Genomic DNA, 17,665 nt, shown 5'->3' on the forward strand with positions numbered 1-17,665 from the left:
CCAAGAGGCACAGGGGCCAAGAGGCACAGGGGCCAAGAGGCACAAAGGCACAAGGGCCAAAACGACAAAGGCCAAGAGGCACAGAGGCCAAGAGGCACAGAGGCACAAGGGCCAAAACGACAAAGGCCAAGAGGCACAGCGGCCAAGAGGCACCGAGGCCAAGAGGCACCGAGGCCAAGAGGCACAGAGGCCAAGAGGCACAGAGGCCAAGAGGCCGGAGCCAGGAGGCACAGGGTCAGGAGGCCCAAGCCAGCAGGTACCGAGACCAGGAAGGCCCAGAGGCCAAGAGGCCCAGAGGCCAAGAGGCCCAGAGGCCAAGAGGCACAGAGGCCAAGAGGCACAAGAGGCCAAGAGGCACAAGAGGCCAAGAGGCACAAGAGGCCAAGAGGCACAAGAGGCCAAGAGGCACAAGAGGCCAAGAGGCACAAGAGGCCAAGAAGTACAGAGGCCGGAGGCAGCAGGCACAGAGGCATGGGCCCAGGAGGCCCAGAAGCCAAGAAGGCACAGAGGCCAAGATGGTACAGAGACCAGAAGGCCAAGAGGCACATAGGCCAAGAGACACAGAGGCACGGGGCCAGGAAGGCCCACAGAGGCCAGGAAGGCCCACAGAGGCCAGGAAGGCCCACAGAGGCCAAGAAGGCCCACAGAGGCCAAGAAGGCCCACAGAGGCCAGGAAGGCCCACAGAGGCCAGGAAGGCCCACAGAGGCCAGGAAGGCCCACAGAGGCCAGGAAGGCCCACAGAGGCCAGGAAGGCCCACAGAGGCCAGGAAGGCCCACAGAGGCCAGGAAGGCCCACAGAGGCCAGGAAGGCCCACAGAGGCCAGGAAGGCCCACAGAGGCCAGGAAGGCACACAGAGGCCAGGAAGGCACACAGAGGCCAGGAAGGCACACAGAGGCCAGGAAGGCACACAGAGGCCAGGAAGGCACACAGAGGCCAGGAAGGCACACAGAGGCCAGGAAGGCACACAGAGGCCAGGAAGGCACACAGAGGCCAGGAAGGCACACAGAGGCCAGGAAGGCACACAGAGGCCAGGAACCCGAGAGGCCAGAGGCACCGAGGCAGGAGGCATGAGGCCAGGAGGCAACCGAGGAGCGTGGCCAGGAAGCCCAAGGCACAGAGACAGTACACACAGAGGTCCGAAGGCAGGAGGCACCGAGGCTAGGAGGTACACAGACCCGATACTAAGCAGGCACAGAGGCCCGAGGCCAGAAGGCACAGAGGCCCGAGGCCAGAAGGCACCGAGGCCCGAGGCCAGAAGTTACAGAGGCCCGAGGCCAGAAGGCACCGAGGCCCGAGGCCAGAAGTTACAGAGGCCCGAGGCCAGAAGTCACAGAGGCCCGAGGCCAGAAGTCACAGAGGCCCGAGGCCAGAAGGCACAGAGGTCCGAGGCCAGAAGGCACAGAGGTCCGAGGCCAGAAGGCACAGCGGCCCAAGGCCCGGAGGCACAGCGGCCCAAGGCCAGGAGGCAATAAGGGCAGGCAGCACAGAGGGCCAAGGCCATGAGACACAAAGGACCAAGGGCAGGCAGCACAGAGGAACAGAGGCACGAGCCAGGAAGCACGAGTCTGAGAGACACAGAGGCCAGAGACCCAACCTCAGAAGGCGTAAAGGCCAGGAGGCTCAGAGGCTGGGAGGGCCAGAGGCCCGAGGCCAGGAGGACCCGAGACGAGAGGACAGGAGGGCCAGAGGACACAGAGGCCCAGAGGTCCAGAGGCCAGGAGGTCCAGAGGCCAGGAGGTCCAGAGGCCAGGAGGTCCAGAGGCCAGGAGGTCCAGAGGCCAGGAGGTCCAGAGGCCAGGAGGTCCAGAGGCGTGAAAAAACATACAGGCCACAGAGGTCAGGACATACAGAATGCACAGGGGCCCGGAGGCCACAGGGACCAGGAGGACACAGAGGCCCCGGGGGCCAAGAACCCACAGAGGCCAGGACCCCACAGGGGTACGAGTCTATAGAGCCCACAGGAGCCAGGAGCCCACAGGGGCCACAGTAGCCAGGAGACCACAGAGGCCACGAAGGCCAGGAGTCCCAGAGAGGCCACGAGGGCCAGAAGTCCCAGAGAGGCCACGAGGGCCAGAAGTCCCAGAGAGGCCACGAGGGCCAGAAGTCCCAGAGAGGCCACGAGGGCCAGGAGTCCCAGAGAGGCCACGAGGGCCAGGAGTCCCAGAGAGGCCACGAGGGCCAGGAGTCCCAGAGAGGCCACGAGGGCCAGGAGTCCCAGAGAGGCCACGAGGGCCAGGAGTCCACCGAGGCCACGAGGGCCAGAAGTCCCAGAGAGGCCACGAGGGCCAGGAGTCCACCGAGGCCACGAGGGCCAGGAGTCCACCGAGGCCACGAGGGCCAGGAGTCCACCGAGGCCACGAGGGCCAGGAGTCCACCGAGGCCACGAGGGCCAGGAGTCCACCGAGGCCACGAGGGCCAGGAGTCCACAGAGGCCACGAGGGCCAGGAGTCCACAGAGGCCACGAGGGCCAGGAGTCCACAGAGGCCACGAGGGCCAGGAGTCCACAGAGGCCACGAGGGCCAGGAGTCCACAGAGGCCACGAGGGCCAGGAGTCCACAGAGGCCCAGGAGTCCACAGAGGCCACAGGGGCCAGGAGTCCACAGAGGCCACAGGAGCCCCACAGAGGCCGGAGTCAGGCGAGTCCACAGAGGCCTTATCGGGCCCGGAGGCCACAGAGGATACAGGGGCCAGGTGAACACAAAGGCCCCAGGGACCCCGGCCATGTATGCAGAATCCAGCTCCAAAGCCCGGGACGATCCTCCCTGCACTGCCGGGACACCGCCGAGGAGACAGAGCGGGGACGCGGCCCGGACACATCGCACCCGCCGTGTAACCGGAGGCGCAGGCGTGGAGTCCACGAGGGGAGCTCCACCGACCGTGCTTCTGGGCCTAGAGCTCCGCCGTTCCCACGGAGACCGCACGGACTCAACCGGACCCAGGTACTGTAGGTTCCTCTCCATTCAGGACAGGAAACCAACTGATGAGGGAGGGGGACTGCCCCTTTTTTATCTGTAGGTTTCCTGTCCTGAAGGGGGCGGATCCCTCTCTCGTGGGTGCTGTCGTGACGAAAGGAAAAACACAAATGAACAAGAAGCGCTGCACTGATTCAGGAAATATTAATTATAGTACTGCTATACTATTTTAGGGGAAACCTAGGATAAAAACAAAAGAGTAAACACCCTATAAAAAAATAAAATAATAGTACATGAAAATAACATAGGGCACGTAGATGACACTATTTTGATCAAAAGTGCGTAAAAGCCGTCCCACCACGACAAGGTGTACCCAATCAGGATGGCCCCTAACTCTAGTATCTCACCTCACTATGTGCCAGCACACCTCAAAAGAGACGAGGGCACAGCAGGACCCAAACCTGACTGTTTCACACTTGCCCGGGGAAAGCTATATAGACAAAATGCACAGTCTGAAAATGGGGAACTAACGCAAAAGCTGAAAAAATGGGAGGGCAAATCCGTTTGCATAAATGCAATGTGTAGGTGCACATTCACACGGTGGATAAAAACAAATAAGCAAATACTACAGTTAGGGACCATCCGCATTGGGTACACGTTGTCACGGTGGGATAACTTTTATGCTCGATCAAAATAGTGACAAATAAGTACCCTATGTTATTTACAAGTACTATACCTATTCATTTCCTTACTACAGGGTATTTGCCCATTGTTTTTTATCTTGGCCACCGTGTGACTGTGCACCTACAAATTGCACTTCTAACAGGTGAGCCAGCCCATTTCACTTTTACTCTAGTGAAAACCAGCACATATAGATGGTGAGACAATGAGCTTAGGGATGAATCCTTTTCCATGATTTGATTCCCTCACATTGTTCTTTCATTAGGGGAGGATTTTGCAGAGTTTTAAAAAGTAAGAGGCTTTAAGAAAACCTATGACTTCCACTTTCCCCATCACAACAGCTTTTTCTGAATATAATATAGAGCTGACGCAGCACTCAGCAACTCAGTCTTAAACAGCGATTTGCAGGTCTCCTTATCTACTCTAATTTGCAGCAAATCTTTTCTCATCTCAGTGAGAATATTGCATATACTTACCGCAACTTCTGAAGATCCTTCTGTGCAGATTCAATCATGCGAACAAGATTTCTAAAAGACAAAGAAAGTGAGGAAGATGGTTACTGGCGAATCAACTAAGAACACCGTCCATTGCTACATTTTCAGCCATTTCAGTTTTCCTTACTCGTTATAGACTCGCCAGGCATTGCAGCCATGCTGAGACATGATTTCCAGATTCTCTATACGGACAGCCTGGTGCTCCAGTTGAGCCATGGAATTGTTCACGCACTCCTGCCATGCCGTTATATCATTCCTCTGGCCGGATGACGGCGCGGGTAATTCATATCTGAAAAAAAAAAAAACAATCGTTCTACAAAAGGTATCTTGGTATCTGAATGACTGTGCTACAAAGACCACTTTTAGTCTAGAAATAGTGATTTACACATCCGAAGGTGTAGACTACAAAAGGGGCTTATTTTAGAAAAGGAGGCCAATAACTTCATAACATGGGCAGTAGGAAGATATTGCCACAATTAAATATCAGCCTTATGATCCTGGCACCCATTGCTTTGTCAAATCAGAGCACTGAAAATATTAAAAAATGTTTTTTTATTATAGAAAGTTAGAATCCCAGGATTATGCAAATTATACATTACATATATCTCGTTCTAAAAAAGAGAATTTTGTTTACTTACCGTAAATTCTTTTTCTTATAGTTCCGACATGGGAGACCCAGACCATTGGTGTATAGCTTCTGCCTCCGGAGGACACACAAAGTACTACACTAAAAAGTGTAGCTCCTCCCTCCGAGCATATACACCCCCTGGATGACCACATCTAGCCAGTTTAGTGCAAAAGCTGAAGGAGGACATCCACCCACAAGTAGAGAGAGTAAAACCCAGAATAACCGGAACCTCTGTCTACAACAACAGCCGGTGAAAAACACACGGAACAAGAACTGCCAACAGGCAACAGGGAGGGTGCTGGGTCTCCCATGTCGGAACTATAAGAAAAAGAATTTACGGTAAGTAAACAAAATTCTCTTTTTCTTCATCGTTCCTTATGGGAGACCCAGACCATGGGACGTCTCAAAGCAGTCCATGGGTGGGAAATAAACAAAACTAAGAAGTAGGCAAAACCTAACTTCACAAATGGGCGACAGCCGCCTGAAGGATGTGTCTGCCCAAGCTCGCATCTGCCGAAGCATGAGCATGCACTTGGTAGTGCTTCGAAAAGGTGTGCAGACTAGACCAAGTGGCAGCCTGACAGACCTGCTGAGCCGTAGCCTGGTGCCTGAAAGCCCAAGAGGCACCGACAGCTCTGGTCGAGTGCGCCTTAATCCCCGGCGGGGGAGGCACCTGAGAACATTAGTAGGCATCGGATATGGCCGACCTAATCCAACGAGCTAGGGTCGGTTTAGAAGCCGAGAGACCCTTGCGCTGACCTGTGGTCAGCACAAAAAGAGAGGTGCACCGCCTAAGAGCAGCGGTGCGTGACACATAGATCCGGAGCGCCCGCACCAAATCTAAAGTATGCAACGCTTTCTCAAAGCGATGTACAGGGGCCGGACAAAGGGAAGGCAATGAAATGTCCTGGTTAAGGTGGAAAGGAGACACCACCTTAGGGAGAAAGTCCGGAGTCGGACGGAGAACCACCTTGTCTTGGTGAAAAACCAAAAAGGGTGACTCCGAAGAGAGCGCAGCCAAATCAGAGACTCTCCTGAGAGAAGTTATGGCCACTTTCTGTGAAAGTCGAAACAAAGAAACCTCCCTAAGAGGCTCAAAGGGGGGTTTCTGTAAGGCCGTGAGGACCAGATTAAGGTCCCAGGGATCCAGAGGCCGCCGGTAAGGCGGAATGATGTGAGATGCGCCCTGCATGAAGGTGCGCACCTGGGCCAGTCGGGCGATACGCCACTGGAACAACACTGACAGAGCCGAGACCTGTCCCTTGAGGGAATTGAGAGATAGTCCTAGCTGCAGAGCGGACTGTAGAAAGGACAGGATGGTCGGCAAGGAAAACGGCCAAGGAGCATGGCCGGAAGAGCGACACCAGGACAGGAAAATTCTCCAAGTCCTGTGGTAAATCCTGGCCGAGGAAGACTTCCGAGCCCGAGTCATAGTGGAGATGACCTCAGAAGGAATGCCTGAAGCCGTCAAGATCCAGGACTCAAGAGCCACGCCGTCAATCTGAGAGCCGCAGAATTCTGGCGGAAAAACGGACCTTGTGAGAGAAGGTCTGGGCGGTCCGGGAGATGCCACGGCACCTCTACGGACAGACGGAGCAGGTCTGGGTACCAAGCTCGCCTGGGCCAGTCCGGAGCAATGATTATGACCCGACGGCCCTCCATTCTGATCTTGCGCAGGACTCTGGGCAAGAGAGCTAGAGGGGGAAACACGTAGGCCAGACGGAACTGGGACCAATCCTGAACCAGCGCGTCGGCAGCCAAGGCCTGAGGATCGTGGGAGCGAGCCACGTAAACCGGGACCTTGTTGTTGTGCCGGGATGCCATTAGATCCACTTCCGGAGTGCCCCACTTGCGGCAGATTGACCGGAACACTGCCGGATGCAGGGCCCACTCGCCGCTGTCCACGGTTTGACGGCTGAGATAATCTGCCTCCCAGTTTTCCACGCCTGGGATGTGGACTGTGGATATGGTGGACTTGGAGTCCTCCGTCCACTGAAGGATACGTTGAACTTCCAACATTGCTAGGCGGCTGCAAGTCCCGCCCTGGTGATTGATGTAGGCAACTGCTGTCGCGTTGTCTGACTGGACTCGAATGTGCTTGCCCGCCAACAGGTGGTGAAAGGCTACGAGAGCTAGGAGCACAGCTCTGATTTCCAGCACATTGATCGAGAGGGCTGATTCGGACGGAGTCCAAGTGCCCTGTGCTCGGTGGTGGAGAAACACTGCTCCCCAGCCGGATAGACTGGCATCTGTGGTGAGAATCACCCAGGACGGGGCCAGAAAGGAGCGTCCCTGGGACAGAGAGAGGGGCCGAAGCCACCATGAAGAGAGCTCCTGGTCTGTGGCGACAGAGCCACTAGCCTGTGCAAGGAAGAGGTCCGCTTGTCCCAACAGCGGAGAATGTCCAGCTGCAGGGGACGCAGATGGAACTGGGCAAAGGGAACCGCTTCCATTGACGCCACCATCTGACCCAGCACCTGCATGAGGTGCCTGATGGAATGACGGCGGGGCTTCAACAGAGAGCGCACCGCCAGATGAAGGGACTGCTGTTTGACTAAGGGCAGCTTCACAAGTGCCGGCAGAGTCTCGAATTGCATCCCTAGGTACGTAAGTTTCTGGGTCGGGGTCAGAGTGGACTTGGGCAGATTGACAAGCCACCCGAATTGAACAAGCGTGGCGAGAGTGAGCGAGACACTCCGCTGACAGTCTGCACTGGATGAAGCCTTGACTAGAAGGTCGTCCAGGTAAGGAATCACTGCCAACCCCTGGAGGTGCAGAACCGCAACCACTGCTGCCATGACCTTGGTGAATACACGAGGGGCCGTGGCTAACCCGAAGGGGAGAGCCACGAATTGGAAATGTTCCTCTCCGAATGCAAAACGTAGCCAACGCTGGTGTGAAACCGCAATTGGCACATGCAGATAGGCATCTCTGATGTCGATGGACATCTCCTTGGGTCATTGAGGCAATGACCGATTGCAGAGATTCCATGCGAAAGTGCCGCACCTGAACATGCTTGTTGAGAAGCTTGAGATCCAGGATGGGCCGGAAGGAACCGTCCTTCTTGGGGACTAGGAAGAGGTTTGAGTAGAAACCTCTGAACCGTTCCCGGGCGGGAACCGGTACAATTACTCCGTTGGCCTGCAAGGATGCCACGGCCTGAGAGAAGGCGGCGGCTTTGGAGCAGGGGGGAGTGGACAGAAAAAATCTGTTTGGCGGGCTGGAAGAAAATTCTATCCTGTAGCCGTGGGAAATGACATCCCGCACCCACTGATCGGAGACGTGTTGGAACCACACGTCGCCAAAGTAGGAGAGCCTGCCACCGACCAAGGACGTTGCTGGCGCAGCCAGATAGTCAAGAGGAGGCTGCCTTAGTGGCAGCGGCTCCTCCGCTCTTCTGAGGACGTGGGTTTGTGCGCCAGCTGTGTTTTCGATCCTTGGCTGAGTTAGTGGACGAGGCTGAGGGCTTAGAGGATGACCAGTTAGAGGAACGAAAGGAACGAAACCTCGACTGGTTCCTGCCCTGGACAGGTTTCCTGGTTTTGGTTTGTGGCAAGGAAGTACTCTTCCCGCCAGTAGCTTCCTTAATAATTTCATCCAGTTGTTCATCGAACAGCCGGGACCCAGCAAAGGGGAGCCCAGCAAGGTACTTCTTTGAAGAAGCATCTGCCTTCCACTCTCGAAGCCACAAGATCCTGCGGATCGTGAGGGAATTAGCGGAAGCCACCGCCGTGCGGTGAGAAGCCTCCAGAATGGCAGACATGGCATAGGATGAAAAGGCCGAAGCCTGGGAAGTTAAGGCAACCATTTCAGGCATAGAGTCCCTGGTGAGGGAATGCATCTCCTCCAGAGAAGCAGAGACGGCCTTAAGAGCCCACACTGCTGCAAAGGACGGGGAGAACGAGGCCCCTGCCGCCTCATATACAGATTTGGCCAGAAGGTCAACCTGGCAGTCAGTAGGATCCTTAAGTGAGGTGCCATCGGCCACAGATACAACTGTCCGGGCTGAGATTCTAGACACCGGAGGATCTACCTTTGGTGAATGAGCCCACTCCTTGACCACCTCTGGTGGAAAGGGAAAACGGTCATCAGAACTACGCTTTGGCAAGCGTTTGTCAGGACAGCCCCTGGGCTTGGTCACAGTGGCCTGAAAACTGGAGTGGTTAAAAAAAACATACTCCTTGCTCTCTTAGGTGAGGTAAACTGGTGTTTTTCTACCAGAGAGGCTTGTTCCTCTGACACTGGTGGATTGAGGTCCAGTACGGAATTAATGGACGCAATCAAGTCACTAACATCCGCATCACCTTCAGATAGATCAATGGGGTACATAGAGGTAGCGTCCGAGCCCACCGTAAAGGCATCCTCCTCGCCCTGCAATTCAGCTCGTGAATCAGAGCCGTGGGACGAGGAAGGAGAAGAGTCCCTGCGTCTCCGTTTAGGAGGACGGGGTCCGGGAACAGATGAAAAATCCTCTGTGAGCTCTGCAGAGCGAGTCGGAGCAGCAGAGGCGCCCTGAGAAGGGGGCTGATGCATGGTCAGCAGAGTCCGGGACAGCTGTCCCATGGAGTCGGCAAAGGACTGGGAGATAGCTTTAGAAAACGATGCTACCCAAGCCGGGGGTTCAGCCACCGGGGCTGGAGCAGCCGGAGGGACCCCTGGGGAGACTCCAGGCTGAGGCACCACCATGTTAGAGCAGGCATCACAATGTGGATATGTGCTCGGTTCAGGCAGTATGAGCTTACATGCAGTGCATATAGAGTAAAGCCTTGCAGCCTTGCTCCTAGTGAGAGACATGCTGCTGAGGTGGAGGTTCTGCAGTAAAGAACACACTCCTTCAGAATCACTCCCAGAGAGTGTATAAGAAAGTCCACAAACCAGAGGTTGTGGCTTACCAGACCGTTTTGTGTGCCCTCCGGATTCCACAGCTTGGACCCCCGGACAGATGCAGAGCTGCAGCAGCCAGCGCCGATCAGTGTGTAAACGCTGATAAAATGGCGCCGGAGTGAGGAGGGGGGGCAGGGTTTAGTCCAAGAGCGGGAACCGGAGGGCCAAGGAGAAATACAGGGGAGGGAAACATCTCCTCAGAGAGGAGTGTCCTCCCCTGAGCTGAACGGCCGGTGGGCGGTGCCGCACTGTCCCTCTGCATGACTGACATGCAGGGGCAGTGAAAACGAAACTAGGCCGCAGCCAAAGCCGGGGCCTAAATTTTCTCATGCGGCCGACGAGCAGGCACCCTCGGCGCGGTTCTCAGGAGAAAACCAGAGAACCGGCCGGAAATCACAGCACAGTGAAATAACACACTCTCCCCACAATAAATACAGAAGGGACCCTTCAATAACGTCTCAAAACTTAGCTTATGAGACGCAGGGCCAGGTCCCTGAGGGGTGAGCGCTCCGTCCGGCAGGGTCCTGAAAGGGCTGCGGATGGAGACCGGTCCCTGCACAGCAGAGAGAACCGTGATGGCTCCCACTTCAAGCCAGAGCCCGAGGGATGGTGAAGGAGCGCGGCATGTAAGGCTCCAGCCTTGTAAATCAACCTTAACAGCACCGCCGACACAGTGGGGTGGAGAAGGGACATGCCGGGAGTCCAGGCTTGGACCCGCTTTTCTTCCAACTCTTTGAAATCAAAAATCAAAAAATCAGATGAGAATGCATGTGTGTGTGACCTCCTGAACACAAAGCATTGAACTGGCTAGATGTGGTCATCCAGGGGGTGTATATGCTCGGAGGGTGGAGCTACACTTTTTAGTGTAGTACTTTGTGTGTCCTCCGGAGGCAGAAGCTATACACCCATGGTCTGGGTCTCCCATAAGGAACGATGAAGAAATAAACAATGGCACATATGGCCAAAGAAAAAAAAAAAAAAAAAAAATAGTTATGCCTCTTGGAAAGGACTAACAATTTTCTTTTTTTTTTTAGCAATTGCGGCATTATGGTGCAAAACTAGTAAAACTATGTTGGCTTTAAAACTAGAACAAGGCACAATTACATATATATATCATCATAAATGTACATACAGTCCCTAAAGATACAGTGAAATTGCTGTTTTTGCTATTTTTCCCCTTCAAAAAAAGGGAATAGGCGCTAAATAAAAAGTTATAAGAAACCAAAAGATGCAGAGCCCGATAGAAACACTTGGGTCTCACCTCTTCATGCTGAGTAGTTCGAGTGGCTGGCGAGCAGAGAGTCTCTCAAACTCATTCCTCATGATTTCAGTCTAGAATTACAGAAAATACACCATGATGTACACCAGATATGAAGCCTCGCTGGGCGCTACCTACAAACGCTACGGAAATCATCAACTGATGGAAATGGAACTCTCCCGACCCAACAGCTTCTGAGAATTACACTTCATTTTCCGAGATGGCTACATTTCTTTTATAACAATATCCCATGTCCTTATATCAGTAACTAATATATCAATTTTTTCCCCGGATGATATTACTAGTTTTTTTTTTCCCTTAGTCCCCTGTCAGAAAAAAGCTAGACGTTCATAAGAAAAGCCCGGGGAGAACAGAACTATTATGTTCATGGGGTGATAGCGAACAAGTAAAATGTGTGATCTCACTTGCTCCCACAATGAGTATTTAGTGAGATTTTTAGGTTTCAGAATTCTTGCACTTATGGTAATGAGGTTACTTTCCTTTTTATCTCTTTTTGTTATCTTGTCTTTGATACTTCCTGGTATGTGACAAAACTTTACTGATATAGTAATACGCGAATTTCATGGGTCTTGTCTTTCTGCAGCGGAAATGCACTAATGTGTTATTAACTGTTCTGGTGATGGCACAGTGATGGAGACACGATGTAGCAGTGCTTACACCCAGCAAAGCTGGACGCTGAGAGGACACCTGCACTGAACGCCTAAGGCTGCTTTCACACATCAGTTTTTTGGCATCAGGCACAATCCAGCGTGTGCCTGATGCAATGGATCCGGTGCAGAATATAAAAAACCGGAAGCGCCGGATCTTTTTTTTTTTTTGACGGATCCGGTATACCTGATCCGTCAAAAAACGTATCCGGCGCATCAGTTTTGTTGCTGGATCCATTATTTTTTTTTTTCCAATGAATTGGAGCATGCTCAGTTTAAAAAAACGGATCCGGTGGCCACATCCGTTTTTTGCTGCATTACGCCGGATCTGGCGTCCATAGGCTTTCATTATAAATCACGCCGGATCCGGCGCAATGCGTTTTTTTTTGTCATAGACAAAAAACGTTACAAGAGACGTTCCATCCGGCCGCCGCATTAGCCAATTACGACGGATCCGGCAAAATCCGGATGCAACGCAAGGCCATCAAGCACAATCCAACGCTAATACAAATCAATGGGGATAAAACGGATCCGGCGCCGGATCTGTTTTTTTTCCGGATTGTGCCTGATGGGAAAAAACTGATGTGTGAAAATAGCCTTACCCTTATAGAGCGCTCCCCTCCACTGAGAGTCTGGCTAGTACTGAGGAGAAAGTAGGAGTCAAGAAGACGAGTGTTTTACAGGACTAAAGTGAAAACGCTTAATACGAGTAATTATTTGCAAAGTTACATAACTTTCAATGCTGGATCCAATTAGAAAAAAGGAAAAAAAAAATATATATACATTTTATTTTTATAGCTCTGGCAAAAATGAAGATATTACTGCAAAATTGACAGTTTCTCATTTTTTTCTTTATTGGTAAGTTTGAGTAAAATGTAATTTTTTTTTTATCCTATAAACTACTGACAACTTGTCTCCAAATTTCCAAGCAATACATTTTGCATTTATTTTCTGAAAATAAAAAATGGTCAAAATAACAAAAAATGCATTGCTTCCAGACCTCAAATAATGCAAAGAAAACAAGTTCATAATCATTTAGAAACAATAATAATAATGTTTTAACTCAGGAAGAGTTCAGAAATCAATATATTGTGGAATAACCATGACTTTTAATCACAGCTTTCATGCGTCTTGGCTGCTTTCCACCAGTCTTTCACATTGCTTTTGGGTGACCTTATGCCACTCATGGCCCAAAAATGTAGGCAGTAGTTCTTTGTTTGAAGGCTTGTGACTATCCATCTTCATCTTGATTACATTCCAGAGATTTTCAATGGGGTTCAGGTCAGGGCTGGCCATGACAGAGTTTTGATGTTTGACCTAGCTGTGCGGCATATCGCCCAATTCCTGACCAATTTCTAAAGTTAGGCTCTGTGCGCACTGGGAAATGGAATTTTCTTGTGAAAATTCCGCATACTCTCAAAGATTACCGCACCCGCGGTAAAAAACCGCGGAAAACCGCACCCGAAAACCGCATGCGGTTTGCCGCGGTTTGCCCGCGGTATTATTCGCGGTATTGCCGCGTGCGGGTTGGGATGTGCTTTATTGCATTCAATGAAGAAAAAAAAAAAAAAAAAGTCATTTAATTCTGTCAGTAGATAGACAGAAGAATAGATAGAGGGATAGATAGATAGACAGACAGATAGATAGAGGGATAGATAGAGGACAGATCGCTGCATTTCCCACGGTCGGCAGTGAGTTCACATTACCGGCCGTGGGAAATGACCGGTAATTACCTCTGCTGTCTGCTGCATTCAGCCTGTGTCTGTGACAGTTGCGGCTGGATGTCAGCAGTGCAGGACGCTGGAGCCGGAGCTGTGTGGATTACGCCGGAGCTTTGTTTGGGGGGGGTTAATAAAATGGTGAACGAGGCTTGTTGGTTTTATTTAAAATAAAGGATTTTTCGGTGTCTGTTTTTTTCACTTTACTTACGGGTTGATCATGTCAGCTGTCACATAGACGCTGCCATGATCAAGCCTGGAGTTAATGGCGGTGGTCCCCCACCATCATTAACCCCTTGTATTACCTTGCCACCACTGCTACACGGTGGCAAGAAGAGCCGAGGACACTCCGGTAGTGCCGCATATTGCATGCGACAGTGTCGGGGCAGCTGCGGCTGATATTCTCGGCTGCCGGAGGGGGAGTGAGGCGGGGGACATTACCCCTGCCCCTCTCCCTCCCCAGCCTGAGAATACCGGGCCGCCGCTGTGTGCTTACCTCGGCTGGAAGGTAAATATGCAGCGGAGCCCACGTTCTTTGTTTTCTATATTTCCGTTTTCTTTCTATGTGTGTTCTATGTGTCTGTCTCTGTGTTCTGTGTCTGATGTGTGTGTGTGTGATCTGTGTGTGTGTGTTTACTCTCTGCTTCCTCTTCCTGTAATGACATCACTTCCCTGCAAAACCGCAGACAGGCGATGTACATTACCGGAGGTAAACCGCAAAATACCGCAGGGAATAACGCAGGAAAACGCAGTGAACCGCACAGAATTTGCTGCCTGCGTTATTCCCTGCGGGATTTCATGATTAACATTGAGTCAATGGAGGGAAATCCCGCAGCGATGTGCGGAAAAGAAGTGACATGCACTTGTTTTTGCTGCGGGATTCCCGCAGCAAAACATGCAGCTGTCAAATTCCGCCCAGTGCGCACAGGATTTTTTTTCTCCATAGGATTTGCTGGTGATTCACTGCAGAGATGTTATGAACATTTTCTGCAGCGAAACATGCAGCAAATCCGCGGCAAAATCCGGTAAGTGCGCACATAGCCTAAGGCAATCTTTTCTGATGACTCTAATTTTCAGCTTTACCCAACACCTGGTCGTCCAATGATTGGACGGAGATCTGGAGAGGCGTACAAACCATAGTGTCTTGCACCCACTGTGAAATTTGGTGGAGGATCAGTGATGATCTGGGGATGCTTCAGCAATGCTGGAACTGGGCAGATTAAACTTTGCGAAGGACTTATGAATCAAGTCGCATACAAGGTTATCCTGGAAAACCAGTTGCTTCCTTTTGCTCAGGCAAGGTTTCCCAACTCTGAGGACTGTTTATTCCAGCAGGAGAATGCGCCATGCCACACAGCTAGGTGAATCAATGTGTGGATGAAGGACCACCACACCAAAACCCTGTGGTGGCCAGCCCAATCTCCAAACCTGAACCCCATTGAAAGCCTCTGGAATGTTATCAAGAGGAAGATGGATAGTCCCAAGCCATAAAACAAAGAAGAACTGCTTAAAGGGAACCAATCATCAGGACTTCCATATACAAGCTAAAGCCAGTGCAATACTGGCACCATCAGGCTGATTCTCTACATACCATTAGTGGTCAGCTCGGATGTTTAGCCTTTCAAATTCAAGAAAGTGAAGTTTAAAAATTCGGCAGCTTTTTGAGTGACAGTTGCATCAGAGCAGAATCTCTGGGTGGGTATTCATATAGATTCCCGCCCCCCACCTGTTCCTCCCTCTCTGTTCTCTATGCTAATGTACTATTCATCTTTTTCGTCACTAAGATGGCATCGGAGTTGGCGCCTGCGCATAGTGCTTCTCTGCGGCGCCATCTTTGTGAAGACCCTGTTATTCTAGTCTTACGGCTGAGAGGGCAGAGCATGAGCCCTCGCTTCTTCAGCTCTTGTTGTGACAGCGGGAGCGCGCGCGGTCACAACAGGAGTGGAGAACAGCTGATCGTAGCGATTAGGTGGAGTAGAACTTGGCGGCTCGGTGTCGTCTTCTGCAGCTAAATTGCAAAATGTAGTTTCTGGGTAATTCAATATTTCCAGATTGGGCATTTGAATATTTCCACTTTACCATGAAATGTAACAATAAGGAGCACAAACTAGTCAAGTACAAAATTAATTCACAAGATCAGTACTACTTGCATTCCTCACGGTGACTGGTGTACAGCTAATGCTGATACAATAGGACTTGATATAATCTGTAAAGTCTGAATAAGAAATACTGTCCTAGAGCCTCTGTAAAGCCAGCGTCCACATTGCACCGGCTCACTGCGGAGGTCCGATTGAATGCAGACCACGGCACCGAGAGAATGAAGGAGGTTTGTAGTACCAGAAATTGGGTCTAGTATGTGTGTGGAAAAAAAAAAAAAAAAAAAAAAGACCAACAAGCACTGCAAAAACAGCAGTTAGTGTACAGTAAGTTAGCTGGTGCCATATAGATTACTTTCACAAGTAAATTTTTATCATAGCGTCTGACATTCTGCCCCCAAAGTAAATGATCAGCGAATTTCACATATCGGGATTCAAGACAAATAAAAAAAATAAAAATAAAAAAAAAGGAAAAAGAAAGAAAGGCAACACTGACTTGACGGGTTATCTCTGGAAGAACAATGCGATCAGCAGTCTGAAACTGGACATGTGGGAGCTAGATCTCCCCAGTCTTTCAGTCGGCCCCACACACATTAGACCAGGAATCTCAAAACACGCGACCCTTCAGGCTGCTTCTTGCGGGCCACAGTAGTCACGGGGAAGGGGGGGAATGGAAACGACCGTGGGTCGCAAGAAGCAGCCTGAGGGGCCGGTGCAGTGGCCGCAGCCATCAGCGCTTTATTTCAGATTAACATTTTGCCGGCGCTGCAGTGTCAAGCTCTCTGCAGAAATATTACAATGGCAGCCACGTATGACATCAGCTACTTGCCTCTGATTGGCCAGCGGTTGCCATTGGAATAGTTGTGCAGAGAGCTTGACTATGCCCAGCACCAGCAAAACATTCACCTGAGTTTCAGATGAAGCGATGACAGCGGCGGCCTCTGTACTGATTGCGATCGTTAGGGGGTCCACATGCCTGCAGGTCGTAAGAAGCAGTGAAGAGGATGCAGAGGGAATAGAGGACAGGTGTCATTAATCTGTGTGTGCGTGTGTAGAATGGCACAATAGGGGCCACTGTTACAAGAAGAGAACTTGCATGAGCACATTAGTAAAAGGAGAAGAGGATGGAGCACATTACTACAGGATGGGGCACATTACTACAGGATGGGGCACAAGGATGGGGCACATTACTACAGGATGGGGCACATTACTACAGGATGGGGCACATTACTACAGGATGGGGCAAGCAAGCTGGTATAAAACGCTACAGCAGAACAATCTCACAGCGAAGCTGCAGACACTGAGCCAGGTCCATACCTCAAATGCAGCGTAGTCTGGAGTAGGCAAGTAGCTCAGGTAGTTCTTGGTTGGACGATATCGTCTGGTTTCCTCCTCCACCAGCGCAGCTGCCTAAACAGGGAGAAAATAAAAACAACGGTAAAAAACAAATTTGCCGGCAGTGCAACATCACATGAGCGTCATGTCACCAGGCCGGCTAATGATAAGAGCAACGAATGCCGACAGCCACGAGGCGGATCTCCCACTCTGCAGCCACTGACATGGGACGGCATACTGCAGACTGACTGACACCAACCCTAGTCCACCAAAGAGGAGATGCAGCAGCTGGACAACAGACAAGCATCAGGGCTCATTTATCATAGCTGTCCAACAGAACAACCGTTTGTTATTCAACCAATCAGCGCTTAGTTAACAATTTGTAAACAGTTCTAGCAAAATGAAAAATGCGCTGTGATTGGTTACTGAGAGCACCTATGCGTTTTCTTGTAGAGTTGTAAGAAATCCGTCCCAGTGTGTATAGGTGTCTCTACCCTGCGGTCACCACACAGAGGTATGGGATGCCGGCTACCATGCACAGTCCGGTCATTACTAATGGAGCTTGTGCGCAGAGGCGAATTCATCCCCCACTACATGCAGACAGCAGCTGAGCTGTGACAGAGGAGAGGCCGGCACCTACCGCCTCTCGCACTCCTGCCGCATCGTATCCCTGGTCAAAATAAGGTAACGCATCCACAACCACGTCTCCGGCCACAAGACTGGTGCCCGCCATCTTGAAGCCTGGCAAAAAATGAAAGAGCGAGGTACGCATGCGCGATACTGATGACATAACACCCTGTTTGCTGATAGGTCACGACGCCGCTCAGTTCAGAGCAGTGGGGAGGGTGGGCGACAGATCACGTGACCGGCTGTGCTCAAACGTGCAATGTACAGTCCGACACAAAGAGGTGTGCAAGAGGGAAGCCTCATAGTGATAAAATGGTGTGTCCCTTTAAGTGAAAGTCTGTTCTTATCGACTTTGTGTGATA

At 51.4% G+C, this 17,665-nt stretch overlaps 1 protein-coding gene across 1 annotated transcript in view; it reads right to left on the reverse strand.

Annotated features, from left to right (window-relative positions):
- The window catches only part of BCAS2 (BCAS2 pre-mRNA processing factor), a 29,252-nt gene extending 11,812 nt beyond the window's left edge, over window positions 1-17,440 (reverse strand). Inside the window, exons 1-5 of the mRNA XM_075333633.1 lie at window positions 17,317-17,440; window positions 16,659-16,751; window positions 10,863-10,933; window positions 4,217-4,378; window positions 4,072-4,122 (exon numbers count right to left, since the gene is read on the reverse strand). Of these exons, the coding sequence (XP_075189748.1) occupies window positions 4,072-4,122; window positions 4,217-4,378; window positions 10,863-10,933; window positions 16,659-16,751; window positions 17,317-17,409 (470 nt within the window). The 5' untranslated portion in view covers window positions 17,410-17,440. The remainder of the gene's footprint in view (window positions 1-4,071; window positions 4,123-4,216; window positions 4,379-10,862; window positions 10,934-16,658; window positions 16,752-17,316) is intronic.
- Between the last annotated feature and the right edge of the window lie 225 nt (window positions 17,441-17,665).

The sequence above is a fragment of the Anomaloglossus baeobatrachus genome, chromosome 2 (genome assembly GCF_048569485.1).
Source record: "Anomaloglossus baeobatrachus isolate aAnoBae1 chromosome 2, aAnoBae1.hap1, whole genome shotgun sequence".
Taxonomy (NCBI): domain Eukaryota; kingdom Metazoa; phylum Chordata; class Amphibia; order Anura; family Aromobatidae; genus Anomaloglossus; species Anomaloglossus baeobatrachus.